The following is a 23,069-nucleotide window of genomic DNA, read 5'->3' on the forward strand; positions in this document are numbered from 1 at the left end:
TGTGAGTTCCCTGTAAGTTTACACATGAAGGCAAGGGAGGCTCAGCCTTGTATGTGGCAAGGCTGTCCAAACTAATCTCAGAGAAAAAGAGTATTTGTTTTAATGCTTGATACCTGGAAGGGAAGAAATCTTTTCTTGTTTGTTTTTGTAAGAAGGCCTTAAAAATCAAGCCAACAAGTGCCCTTTCTCCTTATGCAATAATTTTGAGTCAGGTTTCTAATTATAAAAATTGTCAAATTCTAGGATATACTTTATAAAAACATTTTTTTAAACTGCTACTCTTGTTTGACAGCAATCTAATTTTTGAAAGTGATTTTTAAAAGACGTTAACAACATACTCCTAAATACATTCATGTTTTTGGTTAGATTTATCTTTTCTTTGCCTTGAAACCTTCACAGAGGCAGGGCATTAGAAAAAGGTATGCATGTTCAGAGGCTCTGGGTAACTGCTCAAGACAATGGAGCAAATAGAGAAGCATAAATGGGAGGAAAGTGGCTAATCCATACACTTCACACTGATGAGAGCAGAAAGAAGGGTGTGATGAACAAACAGAAGAATGTCCAGATCTTTACGTCTTCATCATCATGTGGAGGCCTCAACATTTTGCAATGCATTTAGGGACTATGAAGATTTTACATCCTGGTTAAATGTGATTCTTCCCACCTTTGAGCCACTAGCCCCCTTCTCACTCCATAAGATCATGCCTAATATGATAGTTACTACACACAGATCTTTTCTATCACATTGGATTATAAACTAATTGAGGACAGGATTGCTGACTGAATTATCTTTGTATTTTGTACTGCCTCGCCATCCTCATCCTCAACTATCCCCAATAAAAAACAGCAGGGACTCAAAAGATGTAGGCAAGTGAATTAATGAACAAATAAAGAATATAATAGTTTTCAGTGGTTTAGAGAAAGCATGTAAACAAGGATACAGTAAAGCAAACAGAAATGTTGAAATTATGCAAATTTAGTAATATAGATTTTGAAAATAATTAATATTCATCAGAGTTCAAAATGCTTTAATTTGAATCAGGTGAATATCTCTGTGTCCTAGGAGTCAAGCAAAAAGTAGGTAAGAATCTGAGACAGGGTTGAAAAGGACCATTTGCTTGTCTTGCCCTGTTAGCTGCCAGGTAGCTGGAGGAAAACACCTTCCTCTACCTTGAGAGCCAAGCACATACTGAGTGTTTCAGTAGCCATTTCCTCCTTCTATCCTTTCTGGATAGACTGGACCTGAGGATAGATGGACACATGACATCTGATACTGGGGTGAAACGTCAGTGACAGTGGCACCAAGAAGCTGCCCAGGAAAGCCTGGGCTGCAATACCTCAAGAACAGAGTATAGAAAAACAAGCCTTCTCATAGCATATAGAATGGAAAAAAATGAAACCAATATTCACTTTTGTAAAACATTGTAACTTGATGAATCAAACCTGTTTCCAACCTGCATTATTTAGTAAAGGAGATAAGTACATCATACATAACAATAATCCATGGTAAAAGGTCATGGGCACTAGAAGATAGATCAGAACTACCTCAAACAGGTAGAGAGAGTTTAGAGATACCCGTGGGGAAGATCTTGGCTAGGGATGCAAGCTTTCATCCTCTCCACATGTAGCACAGCCCATATGGACAATGGCAGCATCTGACACCATTTATCTCTCCATATACCTCTTATTAAGAGATTGACTGGTCAAAGTTCTAATTTCCTACTATTTCGTATCTCCAATCTTTTGCTTTTGCTGGTACCTTGGCCTAAAATATCTTTTCTGTCATTCTCTGCCTTCCAAAATCCTACTTGTTCCACCACATACAGTTGAAATGCCATCTTCCACATAACTTCCCTGCAGCCTAATAGGAATTAAATATTGTTTTCTCTGAATTTCTACAGTATGTTGCTTTTACCTCTACCTGGTAGTTTTATTTTTTATTCATGTGTGCATTTGTCTCTCAAGTCAACTGTGACTTCTAAGCTTATTCTTCTTTCTGACCTCATCAGCATCTATCACTGTGCTCTGAACATAGAAACAGTGTTTTCTGGGAGGAAAATGCCTGGACTTTTCAGAGAGCACTATACCTGGATTCTGAACCCAGCTGTGTCATTTCTCATTTGTTGATCTTGGGCATTACCAAAACTTTCTATGCCTTCATTTACCCATCTAGACAGGAACTAATAATGTCTCCTCAAGGGGAAGGGATAAAGATTAGACATAATAAATGTAAAATGTCTGGCAGACAGTAGAGCATCACTAAACGGTAGTGATCACAACTTTCGCTACAATGATTATAATAAAAAGTTTGTTGAATAAACTTATAAAATTACCTAGTGTCCACAGTAACTAGCACAGTGCTGAGCACATGGTGGAAGCTGGTAAATACACCTTGACTGTGGCTTGCGGAGGGTGAAGTCTCTGTTGTTAATGACCTACCTTGAACTCTTTCTCAATATTGGCCAGCACTGCCAGTTCATTGCTGAGTTCTAAAGCCGTCATGACTGGATCTTCACTAGACAATGACAGGTAAGCCGGACTTGCCAGGCCTTTATAGGCATTAATCCTAGATCTGGAGTGGCTAAACGAGTCATGCTTCTGTTTCTGGTTGCAGTCATTGCACTTGCAGAAATAATCATGAGGCCGTTCAATCCTAGCACCCTTCCGCAGGAGGGTGTGCACAATTTCATATTCCTGGCAGTGGGCAGCCAGAATGATTGGAGTCACATCATGAGAGAACCGTGTCCCATCTTCATCATAGGCATAAAAATCATCTTGCTGGAGTTCAGACTGGCTAGGGCTGGTTGCTAACCTCTTGCCTTCAGCAAAAGCTGGATGACTAAGAATTGCTTCCACAATCCGAACATAACCTTTACTAATAGCTAGAAGCAAAGCATCCCCAACTCGAGAGAGGTTTTCTTTCTTGAGAAGAAGTTCTGTAATTTCCAGATGCTCATTGGCCACTGCCAACTGTAGGGCATTCTGGCCCATGTAATCCACACAGTTAACGTTGAGTGAGTGGCATTCTTCTAACATCTTCCGCACCACTGGGACGTTACCATACTCAGCTGCATCTAAAAAGCGTTCCTCCTCTATAGATAGGCTTGTTGAGCGATCACTAAACATGTATGCTGGTCCTCGATTAGCTAACCTTCTCCCCTTCTCACGGAGAACTGTCTGCCGCCGGTGAGCCAGTCTGTTGTCAGATCCCCGGCTGCAATAAAACAGAAAGATTGTAAACAAATCATATTAAGAGCATTTTAGCGTGCCAAATGACTTGCCATTCATCTAATACAATCCTCAAGTATATTAGATGTTGTCTCATCATCTCTAGACCTAGTATATTATAAAATGAAGATGCATTTATTTGTTAATGGATTCCAAGAACTTCACGTCTAAGAAAGCCAAGCACTTTACAGATTTTAACATTCCAATTTGGGGTGGAGACTAGCAATTGCCATAATTACTCTGTGCCATTCAAATAGAAACGAATGTACTATAGATGGTATAGACTTAGGAAAGATGGACTCTCTTATTCAAAATCAGTCACAATGTGATAGAGAATATAAGACTACATTTTAAGAAGTAGAGACAATAGCAAATCCAGCCAAGCTAACAAATATTTATTGAGTCCCTCTGATGCCAGGTCCAGGAACTATATTAGGTCCAAGAAAGCCAATAGTGAAAAAAAAAACCAAAACAAAACAGATGGGTTTCCTGCCTCTACAAGTCGTATAGGCTAAAGGGAGAGATGGGCAATCAGCATATTGATTTGTTATCAGCTGCTTAATTATAACGATAAGCCTATAGCGGGGCATCTATCCCAGATTCTGAGGGAAAATGACAAGCTGAAAATGGAAGTATGAGTAGAAGTCAGGTGAGAGTGTTTTTCGGGAGGGTGAGACAGGGGTTGGGTGTAGGCAGAAAGTTTTCTCTAGCAGAAGTATCAGCTAGATGTTAAAGTATAGGTTTCATTAATATGGGCAATAAATGCTTGAACTCTGTTGTCCTAAAAATCACTGCAAACTGGAGAAAATTACGATCAAGGTGTCAGGTAGGAAAAAACACTTTTGTGGTGCAGGCAGTGGTCAGAGCAGTGGCCAGCCTTCAATGTAGTCCTTCAATCTGTTATAAGAAGGGAAAGTGAGCCGGGTGCTATGGCTCATGCCTATAATCCCAGGACTTTGGAGGGCCAAGGTGGGCAAATCACTTGAGCCCTCGAGGTCAAGACCAGCTTGAACAACATGGCAAAAACCCATCTCTGCAAATAATAGAAAAATTAGCGGTGCATGGTGGCACATGCCTGTAGTCCCAGCTACTCAGGAGGCTGAGGCAGAGTATCAGTTGAACCCAGGAGGTCAAGGCTGTAGAGAACCATGATTATGTCTCTGCACTCCAGCCTGGGTGATAGAACAAGATCCTGTATCAAAAAGAAAGGAGGGGGGAGGGGATGTGATTCTTCTTCTGATCAAAATGCTATAATGAAGTTTTTTTTTGTTATTAATTCATAACTTTGTGTCTTAAGGTCTTCTGAGCTTGAAGGGATCTCATTACAGTTAGAGGTTCAACTCTTCCCGGTATCACTAACTGAACCCAAAGAAGGCATATTTTTGCAGAACTGGGACAGGGCCAGGTTATAGGGGAGGCTAAAGAGAAAGAAAAAGGTATGATAAATGAGTATTGTTTCTTCTCTTTATGAATGTTCCAAGATTCATCCCTCTTTAAAAACTGTCACAAACTTCCCAGTATAAAGAGGACAATAAAAAGATCCAAGGACCTCGTAAGCCATCTTTCCCTCCAATATGTTCAGGTCTGGAGAATCTTAGTTGCTTTCCCTACTAGCCTTTATCAATCTTGATTCCACATTCTCCAGACAATGCTGTCTGTGGCAGTGTAACGGCCAGGAATAGAAAGGAAGATAGTAAAGTTTCAGCAACTCACAAACAGATTTTGCTTCTTGGAGGAGCTTGAAGAGTATGCTGCCATATTCACAAATATTTTTCATAGATTTTCATTCAACAGTGATTCCTTTAGCTACCCAAGTCCTATTTAAAATCAACCAAACTGATGTTTTTTTAAAGAGACAACTTTGTAAGTTTCAAAAAAATGACATGAAGGACCAATATCAAATTATACAATATAATAATAATTTCTAAAATGGGTCAGTAGATAATATATATGCAACTTTTATTATAAAGGAATAGCATCAGTGACTATTTTGTCCTGTAGCTATTATTTCATTTTTAATTCCATTTTTAATTTTAGTAAAGTTATACATGTGCATATTTTAGTTTATTCTCTCCATGTCTTGATCTCCAGAGGTAATACATTTCAATTTAACTATTTTCGCTGGCTATTTTATAATTTTAAATGTTATAACCACATAGCTTTGGTTATATTGTTACTTCTTGATTTTTCAGGTTTGGCATTACCTATGGACTTCCCATTACACCATACTTTCACACTTCTCTCTCTCTTACACACATACACACAGACCCCCTTCATGGTGCCGTATCATTCCAGAATTGTTATATCATGACTTTTTTTAGATAACTATTTACTGTTTAAAATATGACAATGCAACTGCTAATCACAGCTAAGTGGTATACTATAGTGTCTTTTCAGGTACAGCTTCCTTATAACCTCAAACCTAGTAGATAAAAATTCTCATTTTCTCAGTGCTCTATATACATATGACTAATTCAATCAAACTCTCTTCTCCATCAATGTAAGTCTTATTTTAATACATTCGACATATTATGTGGGTATTTTTTTTCAATTTTGGAAAATCTGGACCAGTTGCTGTTTAGACTTGATGCATGTATGTTGTCTTTGAATCTTCCTACAGTATCACTCCAAGGATTCTCTTTGCTTCTGTGTATTGTAGTCCTTGTTTTCTGTATCCCAGATCTTCTTTTTTCTGAGTTGACTTCTTTGTTCTAGTACAGCAAATCTTCTGACAGCTGCCTAATAAAGCATGCATAGATGAATTTTTAAAGAAGGTGTACATCTAAAACTGACTTTGTCCTACCTCTAAACTTAACTGATAGTTTGGCTGGGTAGAGAATTCAAGTTGAGGATAATTTTGGAGACCTTGCTCTAATAAATTATAGTTTTGTGGCTACTATTGAGAAGCATGATGCAATTTTGATTCCGGATATTTTCTTTGTCTCTGGTGTTCTAAAATTACATGGTTGTTTATTGAAGGGAGTTTCTTCTTCTCCACAGTGCTGACCATTTAATCTGGAAAAAAAAAATGTGCCCTTTTCTGAGAAATATTCTTGCCCTGTTTATCTGATCATTTTGTTTCCTGCTTTCAATGTACCATTTCTGGAACTCCTTCTTTTTGGATGTTGGACATCTTGGAATTGTCCTTTAATTTTCTTATCTTTTCTATTTCCAATTATTTATGTTCAATATTATTTATTATATCCTGGGAAATTTCTTCAACTTTAGATTATATCTATGAAAATTGTTATTATATTTTTGATTTTCAAAAACACCTCGTTTATTTTCAAATGTTACTTTTTATCAGACTTTTCTGCTTTTAAAGGCACAAAAATTTTCTCTTCTCTCTCTGGGGACGTTAATGATAAAGACTGCACAGATCACAATTCAGAGAACTTACTCTTGAGTTGCTTTTTTGTGTTTGTTTGCTTTGGTCTCTGTATTTCATAGAATTTTTCCTCATATAGCTAGTGATTCTTAATAGATATTCTTTGCTTCTTTTTAAAGAAATATTCCATATAATGTCTTTTCTAAGAGAGTATAATTTCCCCTTATAAAAACTAGACTGAGCCTAATGTTGGTTTTGGCAAAAGGTGATTCCTGAGTAAGGGGTGAGTTTCTAGAAGAATCACATTATTTCTGAGTTAACAAGATGGATGAGGTAGAGGAGACAGGAGATCATCAAGGTTTGTTACATGAGGAACCATCCATCATCTTCCTGCTGAAATTCTTAACCCTCTTCCTTTCTCTCTGTCACTTTTCTGGCTTCTACTAACCTCTTTAGGTTTTCACTTCCTCTCTCTTATCTTCTGTATTTATTGCTTTGCATAGTTTCTATTGCAGACAAGAGGAAGTTCAAAAATTAGGGGGAGAGACAATATCTTCCAAACATGGAGAATGCTTTGAAAAAGAAAAACTGTAAAATTAAGGGAGAAACAAAATAGGATCAGGGATCTATAAAAGTAAGATGAAAGAACTGGGAGTGAGAACTTGCAAGATAAGTTCTCATGTAACTAAAAAAATGACACAAAACTGACACAAAATAGTAATATACCAAAACATCAAGAACAAGCCTCCATTTTGTTCATCCATTAAAATGGGAGAAACAATTATTCTGACCTATCTCAACAGACTATGCCTCCTGTGTAGCTGGGCTAAAGGCACATGCTACCTCACCCAGCTAATTTTTGTATTTTTTTTGTAGAAACGGTGTCTCACCATATTGCCCAGGCTGGTCTCAAACTCGTGGGCTCAAGTGATCCTCCCACCTCAGCCTCCCAACATACTGGGATTACAGGTGTGAGCCACCACATCTGCCCTTTGTTTGTCTTTTTAAAGAAAGAAAAATAATAATTAGCAACTTTACTTATATCTCAATTTTTAACCTGGTTTACAAAACTTTATTTTTTCATCCAATACTAAGTTTACATTGAGCTAAATAGAATGTCTGAGTTGTGACATCTTTTATTCTAAAACTTAAAAATAACAATCTATGATTTTCCAGTCCACTTATTTGAAAAATGACAAATTCTATCTTGGCAAGTCGCTAATCCTAATGATGTGTCCTATTTCCTTCTAAATTACTATCGCTTTTGTACTTATAACTTCTTGAAGGAACAGCAAAGATATTTCCGTAGAATTTTTTTTTTTTTCAGTTTTAAAGCATCTTCTGTCTTAGTTGTTGTGACCACACATATTAATCATATGCAATGATATAATTTTCAGATACATTTTTTTAAAGTCCTAGATTATCATAATCCCTTTAGCACTGTGTCAACTATATATGAGTCTGTGACAGAATTACAACTCTGTCATTCTGTATCTGAAAAGCCAGAATGTATCTGATACATTTTTGTTTGTTTTGGCTTATTTTAGGAATATTACAACTGCAGGCACAATGAATTTTTATTGTTTTAGGCATATTACAAATGCAGGCACAATGGATTCAGCACCCCTTGCATGAGTAGTGAACACAGTAAAAGCTGCTCGCATGTTGTTGACAGAACAAAACACATGCCTTGCTGCTCTCCTTATCTTTCTTAACTGCAGCCTGGAGAAGCAATACAAGATTCTATTTGTATTGTTATGTCACAAGTGGTGTCACTTAATCCCTTCCTCTCCTACGCAAAAGCAAAATGTGTAAAACAACTTTTTAAGTAACAGGTATTTGAAAGCAATTCAAGAAAGATACTAGATGTTACTAGATTATATTACAAACCTCTCTGCAAATGGTTTTTATAAAACGATGTCATAGAATTTTACATTAATAGCAAATTAAACCCAGCAAAGTCATCTATTAAAAAGAGGAACAACTCAGCCCATAGTTCCATGGCACTACGTCAGCAAAAGACACGTTCATTTCAGCTCAAGGGCACACTTTTCAAATACGGTTCTTCTATGTATGAAAATATTTATTATGAAATTTTCTTCACCCATTTAGCCACATTTAGCATGGTTAAAAGCTTAGTAACCTACATTTTCATGTCTGTATTTTTATAAGGTGTTTATCACAACATATAAATACTGGTTCTAAGAAAGAGTGTAATTAGCCACCACCCCTATGGCACTCAAATATAGATTAGGTCATGAAAACCGTGTCTTTACATACCTCATTTTCCTGATCCCTTTAGTGCTTGTTGCCCCACCTAGTCAGAGATGGAATAATCCATCTCTATTGAAAATGCCAGCAATGCAAATTAGCTTCTGAGTAGAGTGGACTGCATGCTTGAGTCCAGAGCATGTGTAGCAATTTTCTCTACTTCCTGTTCAACTATGATACACTTTTATCACATGGAACTGCTTTTATACAAACTAAGCTCCACATTAAGTACTCAGCTTAACTTTGCGCTTTAAAAATCCTTACAAACATTTTAAAGCACAATTCTATTACAGCAGAAGTTTTAAAATTGTAAATGGAATGTAACTATTCCAGGCAGTGGGGTCAGCCACAAGAGTAATGTAGATTCATCCTAGGAAAGTAAAAATAAAAGAAATTGCAGAATTTGCATTTTATTATATGCACAATTATCAATGGGAATAATTAGACTCAGATATTTAGAGATTAACATTATACACAACTAGCAAGTTTGCAAACCACTTTAGGGAGAGGAATGAAATAAGTCATTTGTTCTCGTTTTACAACACTGACACTGTTTTTGCCCTGACTACTTAATCTCTGGGCACATACCCTACGCCCTTCCTCTGGGGTTGAGGAAGCAATAAACAATGAAAGTGGTTTTCCTTAGTCCTGTGAGAGCAATGATGATTTTGCCTTAGTCACACTGAATTCACCCCTCTTTGCAGAGGGACACATTGTAAACTCTCAGAACATAACTGCGGAATACATTAATCCCTCCTGTCAAAGGAGTAAAGTTTAAAGGCTGTTTGTTCCCTATTAACCTGACTGCAAATGACTACAATGTACAACCCTACACAGAAAAAAGGAACAAAATATAAAAGTTGAGCCACAGTGTGTTCTAGTGTATATATAATATTTTATATTCATTTCAAATAAGTAGTGAGCTCAACAGGGGACAAAGGAAGTTGAAAGCCATGTTTTTAATGGCATCCTTGTGACTTGTTTATGATCCAGAAGCAGAGATTTTCTTGACTTTAAAGGCAGAACGAGGGCCAGGCACGGTGGGTCACGCCTGTAATCCCAGCACTCTGGGAGGCCTAGGTGGGTGAATCACCTGAGGTCAGGAGTTTGAGATCGGCCTGGCCAACATGGTGAAACCCTGTCTCTACTAAAAAATACAAAAATTAGCCAGGCATGGTGATGGGTGCCTGTAATCCCAGCTACTTGGGAGGCTGAGGTGAGAGAATCGCCTGAATCCAGGAGGCAGAGGTTGCAGTAAGCCGAGATCACACCACTGCACTCCAGCCTGGGTGATAGAGCAAGACTCAGTCTCAAAAAACAAAACAAAACAAAACAAAACAAAACAAAAAAATAAAAAATAAAGGCAGAACTAATATTTTCTTACCCTGTTCTCTCTCTCTCTTGTTTACACTGTACATAGAGTGTGAGCAACCATCTTCACAATGCACTACCAAATCCCTTGAACTTCCAAATAGTCTTCTAGATAGCAATTCTTCGTTTTGATTCAATTAGTTTCAATGTTCCCCATGAACTCTTCTCATTTCTTCAAATATGAACTTTCTGTTTGATCAGTCACACTACATCACACCCTGCCTTAGTATTCTATGAATGAAATGATAAGAGCCTGAGCTGCTTGTCACTTTCAGTCAGGAGCCAGCTAAAGCATGACTGAAAAATGTCAGATGCATGTAACAAATTTTTGGTTTGTGTGTATCATCAATTGACATCTTTTTTGTATAAATTAGAACTCAAACTGTGAGAGAATGAAACTGTGAGTAAATAACGGAAGTTATAGGAACTTGCCTTTTTATAAAACAATGTCTGAAATGTCATTGTTCCCTTTTAGCTTCTCCTTGGTGGTTTAATTTATTTCATGTGTCATGTCTCCCTACTTTGAAATGCTCTTTGGAAGAGTTCTGGGGCTAGACATTTATGGTGAGAATAATTAAGGACAAGTTGAGGGAAACTGAGAACTGAGTCCTTGGGGGATCTGAACTTGAGAAAACTTTGGGGAACCTTGCAAAATATTTGGAAGAACAACGCTTTAAGAACAAAATAGAGTACTCTTAGGAATATTAAAAAGTTTCTGTGTAATACTAGCAAACTATATCCAAATTATCTCATCAAAGAAGAGGTTTACATTCTTTGCTTCTATTACCAATGACTACCATAATCATGTGTATTATACAAGCATTTTCCAATTCCACAAATATCCTGTGCATAAGATAGATTCTGGGGAGGAAAAAACATACTTCAATTATAAGACAATCTAAAAAAGTTGATGAAGGAACTCTAGGAGTATGTGTTCCGAAGTTAGGGAAATCCAGCATGGCACCAAGCAGTACTCACATCTAGGACAATGTAGGCTTAAGTCTGAAGGGGCATAAGGAGGGAACAGTTACCAGACAGGATGACTATAAGACAAGGGGCACTTGACAGTGGCCCCTGACCTTCTATGAAGGCTGACAGCCCACCATCAAGGAGAGAGCCAAGGGAACTGATACTCTGACCTCACTCTCCTGCCCTCTGATATCCCACAAGTGCCTCTGATGGGCTGAACTCAGCCCAGTGCTGGGGGACAAGGAAGCCCATTGATGCAGTCCACACAGGTCTGCATTGGTGCTATTGCCACAGTCAGAGAACAGTATGCAAAGCATGAAGAGTAGGCCAAGAGGACCAAGTCAACAACACCCAGCATGTGCTCTATATACGATAATTTGACTTTGCCATAATTAACTCCCTGCTCTGGTGATGAGTGCACTAAAATCTCGGAAATCATCACTAAAGAACTTATCTATGTAAAACACAACCTGTTCCCCAAAAAACCTATTGAAATAATTTTTTAAAAGATTTTAAACTACTAGAGAGGGAAAAAGAGAGAGAGAGAGAGAGAGAGAGAGAGAGAGGAAAAGAAATTACTGATGAAAACATATGCACCAAAAAAATGGTAAGTATATTTTTGATGATGAGTAATTATGGCATCATTGGTTCACACCTTTCTGAGCTTATTTTTCCCTTCTTTAAGCTGTCAGGAAAGATACCCACATTCAAGTTTATGCAGTCCATTATCTTAAAAAATGAACCTGTAACTAAGATTCATCCAAAGAAATTCTAAGTTGATGTTCATATGAGGCTTGGGATGAACAACTCTGATGTGGAGGGTGAGAAGAAGGATAATCTGATGTCATAGAAACATTCAAAATGTGAAGAGCACAAGCTGAAGCTGCTGATTACCAGAGATAATGGTGCTGAAGAAAGACTTTGATAATAGGTCTGGAACATGCTCTAACTCTCCACAATGGGGGACAGCTCCAAATGCTCACAGTACAAGTTTCAGTCTGTATGAGGCTGCTATGTGTAATAGAGTACATAGAGAGAGAAATTGGCAGGACCATGCAGCATATAGCTTTCATTTATTAAAACCAAAATTGTGAAATGCTTTTCTTTGCTGATATGGTATGATTTCAGACATCTTTATCAACCCTCACACCCACCATCACTGGGATCGTGACAGTTCATTCATTCATTCATTCATTCATTCGTCAATTCAAATATTTAATGAACCTCAGCTTCAACATGTTCTAAGTACTGTGTTAGGCACATGGGGGTACAGCCAGAAAAAAATAGGGTATGGCAGAAAAAAAGAGAATAAGCAAAAGATTACAGGGTGATGGATGTCACCAAAAAGGAAGTAGTGTGGCATATAAATGATTAGCAAACAGTTTTCAACCCAATAGGAAGATCAGGGAAAGCCTTCTGAGGACATGTCACTTAGCCTAAGAATGAAGGAGAGTTAGTTGAGAGGAGGGAAGAGGAGACTCAGGCTGCAGGCAGAGAAAATCACAGTTGTATAAGTCAGCAGCCCAGAAAAAACCTTGAAAAATGTTAATTATGGCTGGAACACATGAGAGTTCCCATCCCCAACACGATTTCTGGTTCCTGGCTCAGTTTAACTCAAGGTCTAGCACTCAGGTTTAGAAGCGAAACATCCATTGATATTCACAGTTTAGCACTTAGCACTTCCACCATAGGGCAGAAAGGTAAACATTTAGGTAATTCCTTAACAGCTCAGGATTCTGATTTAGGAGATTCAAGCTTCAAAACTTGGAGACTGGATTACCACCCCAAAAGGTTTTGTTCTGAGGGGTTTGGAGCTTTTATAATTCAAGATCTCAAGTTGAGAATAATTGTGGACAAATTGAGGGAAACTGAGAACTGAGTCCTTGGGGACCTAAACTTGAGAAAACTTTGGGGAACCTTGCAAAATATTTGGAAGAACAAAGCTTTAAAGAAAGATAGGCTGAGTTGGGAATCCTTACTCTGTCAGGTACTACCTGGGTCATCCCTCTCAGCTTCAGATTCCTTAACTATAAAACTGGAAAGGGAACAGCATCAAGGATAGCAGTCACCTGTTAGGGTTACTATGAAATTGGTGATTTGTGGAATTTTGCTTAAGGTAATTCAATGCCTCATCTGTCATGGACCTCAAATCCTTCTTAATCATAATTATTCAAGACTTTCCAATTTGAAGATGCTCTGCTTATTAAATGAGATAGAAACTAAGAAATCATTAAATGGCTTCTCTTCCTTTAATGCCAGCTGTTAAATCTGCACCATGTGTCCAAAGAACACAGTTTGACCCCCCTTTTCTGTTTTTGTATTTTCCCTTGCTGTGATGTCAACATGGCCAAAAGGGCATTATGTTTTTACTCTTCAGAATACTCTGTGCTTTGTTTTGCTACCACTGTTCTTCAAGTGTGTTCTATTCTTACACTTTCATCTCTGACTATATATTTCCCTTTCCCTTCTTACCTGTATTCCTTAAACCTGAACTTATCTTTGAATTCCAGTGTCAATCACAGAGCCAGGCACAAAATGTTTTATGCATCTACAAATGAATAAAAAAGCAATAGAAAGAAGAATATGAAAAGAAAAATGAGTGGAGAGCACCCTAGTTTGTCACAGTTTTAGGAGTTTCTCAAACTATTTTACTCCCTATCAAGAACCTTTTTAAAAATTAGATAGAATTTCACTTATCGATCAATAATCAAATGCATAACAACATACTACTACACAAACTACTTCTACCATCAGAGTTAAATTTTGCAAGGAAGTGTATCCTGTATTTACCAAGTAAGTTCTCAGTAGTCATAATTGTATTTTTTCACGGTCTTTTAAACTAATTTTTACTTGTCATAAAGTGAAATGTACTTATCCACCCTAAGTAAAAATGAAATATAGCAATTTGATGGAGTTTGATTTTTGAGCATACTAATTGTATCAAGTAAATTATAAGTTTACTATATATTTACCCTCTAGCTTTATCAATAAAAATATTATATAAACTTGTAAGTACACATATATTAAGTTAATTTGACTAAGGCTAGGAGGATGGAAACTGATATTTATTAAAAGTTTTTACTATGACCAAATAACTTTATAGGTGTTATTTTATTTAATTTTCATGGCATTTGGTGAGGCTCACTTTGTTATTTCACTGCATGAAGAAATATTTGGAGATCACTCCTGAACAGGTATGGCAATATAAGGAAAAACGTTTGGGGGCTTTTTTTTGTTTTCTGAATTTCTTTCATAATGCAGCTGAAAAAAAAAAAAAAAAAGCAGGGTTTCAATATCCCCTCCCCCAAAACTGCGAACATCTGTGGATTTCAACAATACTAGAATTGGTTATAAACTGGTTGATATCTAGAAACTTCCCTCTTAAGTTCATGCTGGCAATGAGTGGTAAGGCAAGACTGTAAACCTAGGTTTGCAGATGTCCTATTTCATTTTTTAAATCTTATTTTTTATTATTGTGAAGCACACATGCTGAAAAGAACTAGTTTTAAGATTAATAACAAAATTAACACCATTTTCCTACCCATCTCCACTTAAGAACGTGATCACTGATCACTCTTAAGACCTCTGTGTGCCTGTTTAAATTATTATCTTCCCCTGAACCCCAACAACCAACCATTATCTGGTTTTTATGTTAAGCATTCTTTTATTTTATAGCTTTTCCATCTTTGCATGCCCTAAACAACACAAATTAGCTCAAAAAAAGTAAGTACTTAGCACAAGCTTGGTAGAATAAGGAAGGGACATACTGCACTGCTACACTCTTAGAGGAAGGCTCCTAAAATAAGATAAGCAGAGCAGAGTCTGTGGTTCATTATCTGACTCCAGCTTCCTTGAGAGTTTGCAAGAGCCCTTGTAGGTTGGTCAGAGGCTGACCGTGAATTTCATCCTGGAACACAGGGCTCCTCAGAACTGCAGCCGCTGGCAGGGTAGCCAGCAGGGCATCTGGCCATGCATCTGCTGCTCTCTACTCCCTACTCCGCTACAAAAGAGCAGGTCAGAACACATTACCTCAGAGGTGAGAGAGGGCTCACCCTCATTGAATTCTTCCACATTGCCTTTAGGAGTAAGGTTGTCAATCAAGGTTTTTTGCCATGTTTCCCCTTTTGCCCACATTTTTAAAAAATCAATTTTACAAAAGCAAAACACTGAACTACACTGAAAGCTACATAGTATGAGCAGCCAGTAGCTGGAAAGCTACCCATTATGTTGAGCCAATAATGGAATTTGTCTATATCCATTTGCAGCTGTATTCAACTTTCAGGGATGTGATCAATGTGCCTCTACTTATAATAGTGTGTTCAAGCTATAAACGTTATATGACTTCCCTAAAGGAAGGTGAAAAGGAAAACAAATTCAGTGAAACTAGTGAAGCCATTGCTTTGGCATACCATAAAGCAAATCTAGTTGACTAAAGCCTTGGTGTTTTGGTATAACATGAAAAAAAAGTTCTATTTTCCATGGACAAGTGATTCTTATCTTACCCTTTTGGTAAGATAAGAACTCTCTTATGGTAAGAACTCTCGTTTTCAGTCTTTACAGATATAACTCAAACCATTTTTACTAATTGTATTTTTATTCCTATGCTGGTAAATTTAAATTTGAGAACTCTGCTGAAGGCTTATATTTCCTCTATGCATCCTACTCCGTGATTCTTTATTACTACCATCAGTCACTGACTGAATGCTAGTTATTTAAGGGTTTGCATGCATGGAATACATTTCTACATTACTTCCACTTTACCCACCAAAGTAATAATTATATAAATACCAGAAGGGTACTTAAAATTGTTTCAACCTTGTCACTTTTCAAGTACCTGCTTTAAGTTTTCCTAGAGGAGGGAGTATATAAAAATTATTAATTATATAGTTAATTTCTACCTGAGGAAACCAATATACAAACTAACTTGCCCAACATTAAACAGCTGCTTAGAACCCTGAGCTGTTAGTTCATTTTTATTTCAAAATGCTGTTACCTAAAAACAAATGTTATTGAAACGAAATTAGTTTCTGGTCCTGTTAAGGTGAATTTTCTTATGATGAAGATCCAATTCAATAAACAACATATTCTTCCCTATATATTCCCATAGCTGGTGTTAGATTTGTTCCCATTTATGCTGTGGCCAAATAAAAGCAGAAGAATTGGCCTAGATTAAAAAGTTGTTTGAGTCAATATTCTTCAGATCTTAGCTGGAGCCCAGAGTTGTGATATACCAGTATATCTGCTCATGAGATGTTATTCTGGAACTTAATCAATAGAATAAGCCAGATTTTTGCCACCATTTCAGTTGAAAGAAAAGCATCATTTGCCCTCTTTGGTCTTCTGTTTCCTTGCTTGTAAAGTAATCTCTCTTCTGCACAGCAAAGGATACAATCAATAAAATAAAGAGACAATCCACAGAATCGAAGAAAATATTTGCAAACTGCCCCTCTGACAAGGGATTAATAGCCAGAATATATAAAGTGCTCAAACAATCCTATAGGAAAAAAAATCATAATCTAATCAAAAAATAGGCAAAATATTTGAATAGACATTTCTCAAAAGACATACAAATTGCAAATAGGATTATGAAAAGATACTTAACATCACTGATCATCAGAGAAATGCCAATCAATATTACAATGAGACGTCATCTCACCCAAGTTAAAATGGATTACATCCAAAAGACAGGTAATAACAAATGTTGGTGAGGATGTGAAGAAAAGGAAACCCTTGTACAGTGTTGGTGGGAATGTAAATTAGTACTATGAAGAATAATTTGGAGGTTCCCCTCAAAAAACTAAAAATTGAGCTGCCATATGATCCAGTAATCCCACTGCTGGGTATGTACCCAAAAGAAAGGAAATCAGTATATCAAAGAGATATCTGCACTCCCATGTTTGTTGCAGCACTATTTACAACAGCTAAGATTTGGAAATAACCTAAGTGTCCATCAACAAATGAATGGATGAAGAAAATGTGGTACTTATACACAGTAGAGGACTAGTTAGCCATAAAAAAGAATGAGATCCAGTCATTTGCAACAACATGGATGGAAATGGAGATATTATGTTAAGTGAAATAAGCCAGGCAAGGAAAGACAAGCTTTCCATGTTCTCACTCATCTGTAGGAGCTAAAAATTAAAACAATTGAATTCCTGGACATAGAGAGTAGAAGAATTGTTACCACAAGCTGGGAAGGGTAGTGGAGGTTTGGGAGAAGTTGGGGATGGTTAAGGGTACAAAAAGGATGAAAGAACGAGTAAGACCTACTATTTGATAGCACAATAGGTCAACTATAGTAAATAATGACTTAATTGTGTATTTAAAAATAATGTGAAGAATGTAATTGGATTGTTTGTAACTCAAAGGATAAATGCTTGAGGGGATGGATACCCCATTCTCCATGATGTGCTTATTTCACACTACATGTCTATCAAAACATCTCTTGTACCCCATAAATATATATACCTACTATGTACCCACAAAAATTTTAAAAAATAATTTTTAAAAACTAAAATAAGATAAACAAAGCAACCTCTAAGGACCCTTCCAGTTAATACAACATTTAATTCTATTTCTCTGTTTTAACTAAGTGGAACATTTACCTTCATTTTCAACAGCTTTGAGGACAAAGACTAAGCTAAATAACCTAGTCAGGTGAGAACTTGGTGAAAACATGCTGCAAAACAATGTTCTCTCCAATATCTGCTTCACCCATCTTGTTCCTTATGTAAGTTAGTGGCACCCCAATTTTCTAGTTACTCAGAAAAAATAAATCATGGTGGTGTCCTGGGCTTCTTTCTTTCAGACTCCAAAACAATTTAATCAGGAAATCCTGCTTATTTTTCAAAATTCTGAGCTGTATCTCAAAATGTATCCAGAATCTGAACACCTCTTGCTACCACCACAGTCCAGGCATCTAGATACTAGATCTAGATTCAATGACCTGAAGGCCTGGCACAATCTGATCTTTACTGAGTGAGGGTGTCAGAGAGTTAAAAGAATCAGTACAATCTCACCTGTACTAATTCTCTTAACTCTCTGACCCCTTCACTCAGTCTCTCTCCTCCAGCCACACTGATCTTCTTGCTCTTCCTCGACGTACCAAGCATGCTTGTGCTTTTGCACTTTCTCTACCCTCTGCCTGGAAGCTTTTATCCTGATACCTGAGCACACACTCTCAATTCATTAAGGTATTTCTTTACTTAGAAGTCACTGATATAGTTTCGATTTGTGTCCCTGCCCAAATCTCATGATGAATTGTAATCCCCAGTGTTGAAGAAGGGGCCTACCGGGAGGTGATTAGATCATGGGGGTGGATTTTCCCCTTTCCATTCTCATGAGTTCACATGAGATCTGGTTGTTTAAAAGTGTGTCTCACCTCCCCTTTCACCCTATTCCTCCTTCTCTGGTTATGTAAGAAGTGCCTGCTTCCCCTTTGCCTTCCACCATGATTGTAAGTTTCCTGAGGCCTCCTCAGCCATGTTCCCTGTACAGCCTGCAGAACCTCTTTTCTTTATAAATTACTGAGTTTCAGGTAGTTCTTTAGAGCAATGTGAGAACGAACTAATATAGAAATTGGTACCAGAGAAGTAGAGCATTGCTATAAAGATACCTAAAAATGTAAAAGCAACTTTGGAACCAGGTAACAGACAGAGGTTGGAACAGTTTGGAGGGCTCAGAAGAAGACAGGAAGATGAGGAAAGGTTTAGAACTTCCTAGAGACTTGTTAAATTGTTTTGGAGGGCTCAAAAGAAGACAGGAAGATGAGGAAAGGTTTGGAACCTCCTAGAGACTTGTTAAATTGTTGTGACCAAAATGCTGATAGCAATATGGACAATGAAGTCCAGGCTAAGGTGGTCTCAGATGGAGATGAGAAACTTATTGAGAACTGGAGTAAAGGTCACTTTTGCTATGCCTTTGCAAAGAGGTTGGAGTCACTGTGCCCCTCCCTTAGGGGACTGTAGAACTTTGACCTTCAGAGTGATGGATTTAGGGTATCTAATGGAAGAAATTTCTAAGCAGCAAAGCATTCAAGATGTAGCCTGGTAGCTTCTAACAGCATTTGCTCATATACATGAGCAAAGGAATGATCTGAAGCTGGAACTTATATTTAAAAGGGAGGCAGAGCATAAAAGTTTGGAAAATTTGCAGCCTGACCCTGTAGTAGAAAAGAAAAACCCATTTTTCAGGAAAGGAAGTAAAGCTGGCTGCAGAAATTTGCATAAGTAAAGAGGAGCCAAATGTTAATAGCCAAGACAATGGGGAAAATGCCTCAAAGGCATTTCAGAGACCTTTGTGACAGCCCCTCCTGTCACAGGCCTGGAGGACTAGGAGGGAAGAATGGTTTCATAGGCTAGGCCCAGGGCCCAGATTCCCTGTGCAACCTCAGAACACTGATCCCTCTTTCCCAGCCACTCCAGCTCCAGCAGTGGCTGAAAGGATCCCAGACATGTCTTAGGATGCTGCTCCAGAAGGTGCAAGCCATAAGCCTTGGTGGCTTCCATGTCATGGTAAGCCTGCAGGTGCACAGAGGCAAGAGTTGAGGCTTGGAAGCCTCTGTCTAGATTTCAGAGGATGTATGGAAACTCTTCGATGTCCAGGCAGAAGTCTACTGTAGGGGAAGAGCCCTCATGAGGAACTTTTACTAGGGCAGTGGTAAGGGGAAATGTGAGGTTGGAGCCCCCACACTAAGTCCCCACTGGAGCACTGCCTAGTGGAGCTGTGAGAAGACAGTCACTGTCCTCCAGACCCCAGAATAGTAGATCCATTGACAGTTTGCACTGTGCACCTAGAAAAGTCACAGGTACTTAACACCAGCCCTTGAGAGCAGCCATTGGAGCTGAACTTTGCTGAGCCACAGGGGCAAAGCTGCCCAAGGCCTTGGGAGCTCACCCCATGCATCAGTGTGGCCTAGATATGAGACATGGAGTTAAATGAGATTATTTTGGAGTTTTAAGATTTAATGACTGCCCTGCTGGGTTTCAGACTTGTACAGGGCCTATAGCTCCTACCTTTGGCTGATTTCTCCCCTTTGGAACAAATGTATTTACCCAATGACTGTCATCGCATCTTGGAAGTAAGTAACTTGTTGTTTACTTTATAGGCTCATAGGCTGAAGGGACTTGCCTTATCTCAGATGAGACTTTGAACTGTGGACTTTTGAGTTAATGCTGAAATTAGTTAAGACTTGGGGGACTATTAAGAAGGGATGATTGTATTTTGCAATGTGAGAAGGATATGAGATTTAGCAGGGGCTAGGGGCAGAATAATATGGTTTGGATTTGTGTCTTCACTAAAATCTCATGTTGAATTGTAATGCCCAGTGTTGAAGAAAGGGCCTGGTAGGAAGTGATCAAATCATGGGGGTGGATATTCCCCTTACTCTTCTCATGATAGTGAGTGAGATATCACAAGATCTCCTTCTCTGGTCATGTAAGCTGTGCCTGCTTCCCCTTTGCCTTCCACCATGATTGTAAGTTTCCTGAGGCCTCCCCAGCCATGCCTCCTGTACAGCCTGCAGAATTGTGAGTCAATTAAACCTCTTTTCTTTATAAATTACCCAGTCTTAGGCAGCTCTTTATAGCAATGTGAGAACAGACTAATACAGTCACCTTTTCACTAAGGCCTTCCCTCGTTATTATTTAAAAGTAAAATCTCAACCCCTAACATTCAAGGTCTATATTCTCTTCTTTATTTTTTTCACCTTATCACTAACATCTGTACATTTTACTTATTTATCTTGTTTATTGTTTGTCTCTTTCATAAGAATGTAGGTTCTATGAAAGCATTTATTTTCCCCCAAAGTATTCCCAGTGCATAAAACAGGGCCTGCACCTGGTAGGTAGTCAGCACATATCTGTTGAATGGATGAAAGCATGCATAGAAATAACCTAGGTATCTATGTCTGCAAGGAAATGTTAGGCATAGCCTCAATGCCAGCATTATAATAGAATTATTTGAGAAAATCCATAAAATTTGTAAAGCTCTATCAGACTAATTAGAAACAAAAATGATAGAAAACACAAATAGCCAATACCAAGAATGAGAGATGATATCATTACAGAGTCTAGAGATGTCAGAAACATTATAGTATATTTTGGACTAATTTATGCCTATACATTTGACAGCTTGAATTGGCGAAAGACCTTTAGATATGACACCAAAAGCATGATTCCATGAATTTAAAAATTTGACAAACTGGGCATCATCAAAAGAAAGAACCCTTACTCTTCATGCTCTGATCACCAAGGCACTTTTTTAGTATTCTTCAGACTTAAGGTCAAGAGAGTCTTTCTGGCAGTGGTTTTAGATCAACTTGTGGCTGTTCACTAGCTGTCTTTGCTTGTCCCAAAACAGGTCAGAGTGAAAGCAGGAAGCAGGAGGATGAGAGACCTGCATTAGGATTTAGCAGAGTTTTTTCTTTCACTGGTCAGAGTTATTTTGAAATTGGTGATTCTCTGTCTTCAAGTTATGCCATGGGCATGACATCTGTGAAGTTTTATTTCTCCTTTCTTAGTCTATATCGTTTCTAAGATATATTAGAAAATGGAACTGAAAAGTTGCCATTGTCTTCAACTATCTGTAATTTTCTCTTATCTTCCTTATAAAACATTTGAAAGAAATAATAGCATAAATAAAATATAGATTACACTAAACTTTGTAGACTAAATCTTTGAAGAAACCAATTTCAAACTTCACTGGAGAGTAAAAAAGCAAAAATTCCACATTTTCTCTTGGTTTAGACAGGAGTTAATTTCACAGATACTTATTGTTAGCTGAAACTGAATAGAGCAAATTGAAAAAGACTAAACCATTTCAGTGGTTCTACATTTGAGATGAAATATATCTAATCTCTACTCAAACACTTTGCGCCACTTACAGTGATCATTTAAGACATGTGCATACCAGTAGGAAACAAGGTTGTTTTAAAATTTTTCTATTATTGCATAAAGTGATTCAGAATGGAGATGGTGATTCATGTGACATTTTCTGCTCTTTTCCCTGCCTACATTTTAGTAAAATATATTGTCCCCTGTTATTCCTCTCACCCTGATTCTTCTGTGGTTTTAAAATTATAATGGCTGTTAATTTAGAAGGCATTCCTCTGAAAGGAACAGCCATTGTCTTTGTCAAAGTCAACATAGCATTACCCATAGATACTCAGCTGCCTACATCCCATTGTTTATCCTCCAATCTAAAAGTAGCCTCTCATTCATTTCACTTTACAACAGCCTTCCATTTTCAAATTTGGGATTATAGGTTGATCAAGGTCCCTTAAGTGAATTTACCAACAAATGGAGAGGTAGGGGCTTCAGCCTCAGGCCATTTTTATCCCTTAAATTTAAATGTATTTAAATCATAAATGTAATCCTACCATTAAATATAATTCTACCATGCTGCAAGAGCTTTGATTTCAGCACTTTGTTTTTTGTTTTTCCATGTCAATATTCTCCATTTATCAAAATAGTGAGTAGCAGGTAGTAGGTGGTATGTATACAATGTGATACATAGACTTCATTTAAGAAAAGTAGACAGTAAATTTTGATGCAGTGTTATCCATAGAAGAAATAAGTACAGGTGATTTTATCTTTCACTTGTTTCTTGTCATTATTTTATGAATTTCCCACGGTGTGCCTGCAATATTTTTTAAATAATACTTTTTCCCTTGATACAAAATGAAATGCTGCTTCAATTTACTTTCCAACTATTTCTCCATTTCTATGCCTTAGAAATACCTAAGCAACAATCAATCAAGTCTCATTGCCTCACTTGAAATAGCCTTTGCATTAAGTAGAAATCTTAAAGGAATTGTTGAAGAGATGAATATGTTTAAAAGTCTGGTGCCAGTTACATTAGCCACTGATTTTTGGATAACCACAGAAGAAACAATTAAACAAAA

General features: G+C 37.6%; 1 protein-coding gene across 3 annotated transcripts in view; it reads right to left on the reverse strand.

Moving 5' to 3' along the window:
* TRPC6 (transient receptor potential cation channel, subfamily C, member 6) overlaps positions 1–23,069 on the reverse strand; it is a 136,974-nt gene that overhangs the window by 51,902 nt on the left and 62,003 nt on the right. For all 3 annotated transcript variants that reach the window (XM_011926611.1, XM_011926613.1, XM_011926612.1), the window contains exon 2: positions 2,440–3,214. In XM_011926611.1, the coding sequence (XP_011782001.1) occupies positions 2,440–3,214 (775 nt within the window). The remainder of the gene's footprint in view (positions 1–2,439; positions 3,215–23,069) is intronic.

The sequence above is a fragment of the Colobus angolensis genome, unplaced genomic scaffold, assembly GCF_000951035.1.
Source record: "Colobus angolensis palliatus isolate OR3802 unplaced genomic scaffold, Cang.pa_1.0 Scaffold7, whole genome shotgun sequence".
Lineage (NCBI taxonomy): Eukaryota > Metazoa > Chordata > Mammalia > Primates > Cercopithecidae > Colobus > Colobus angolensis.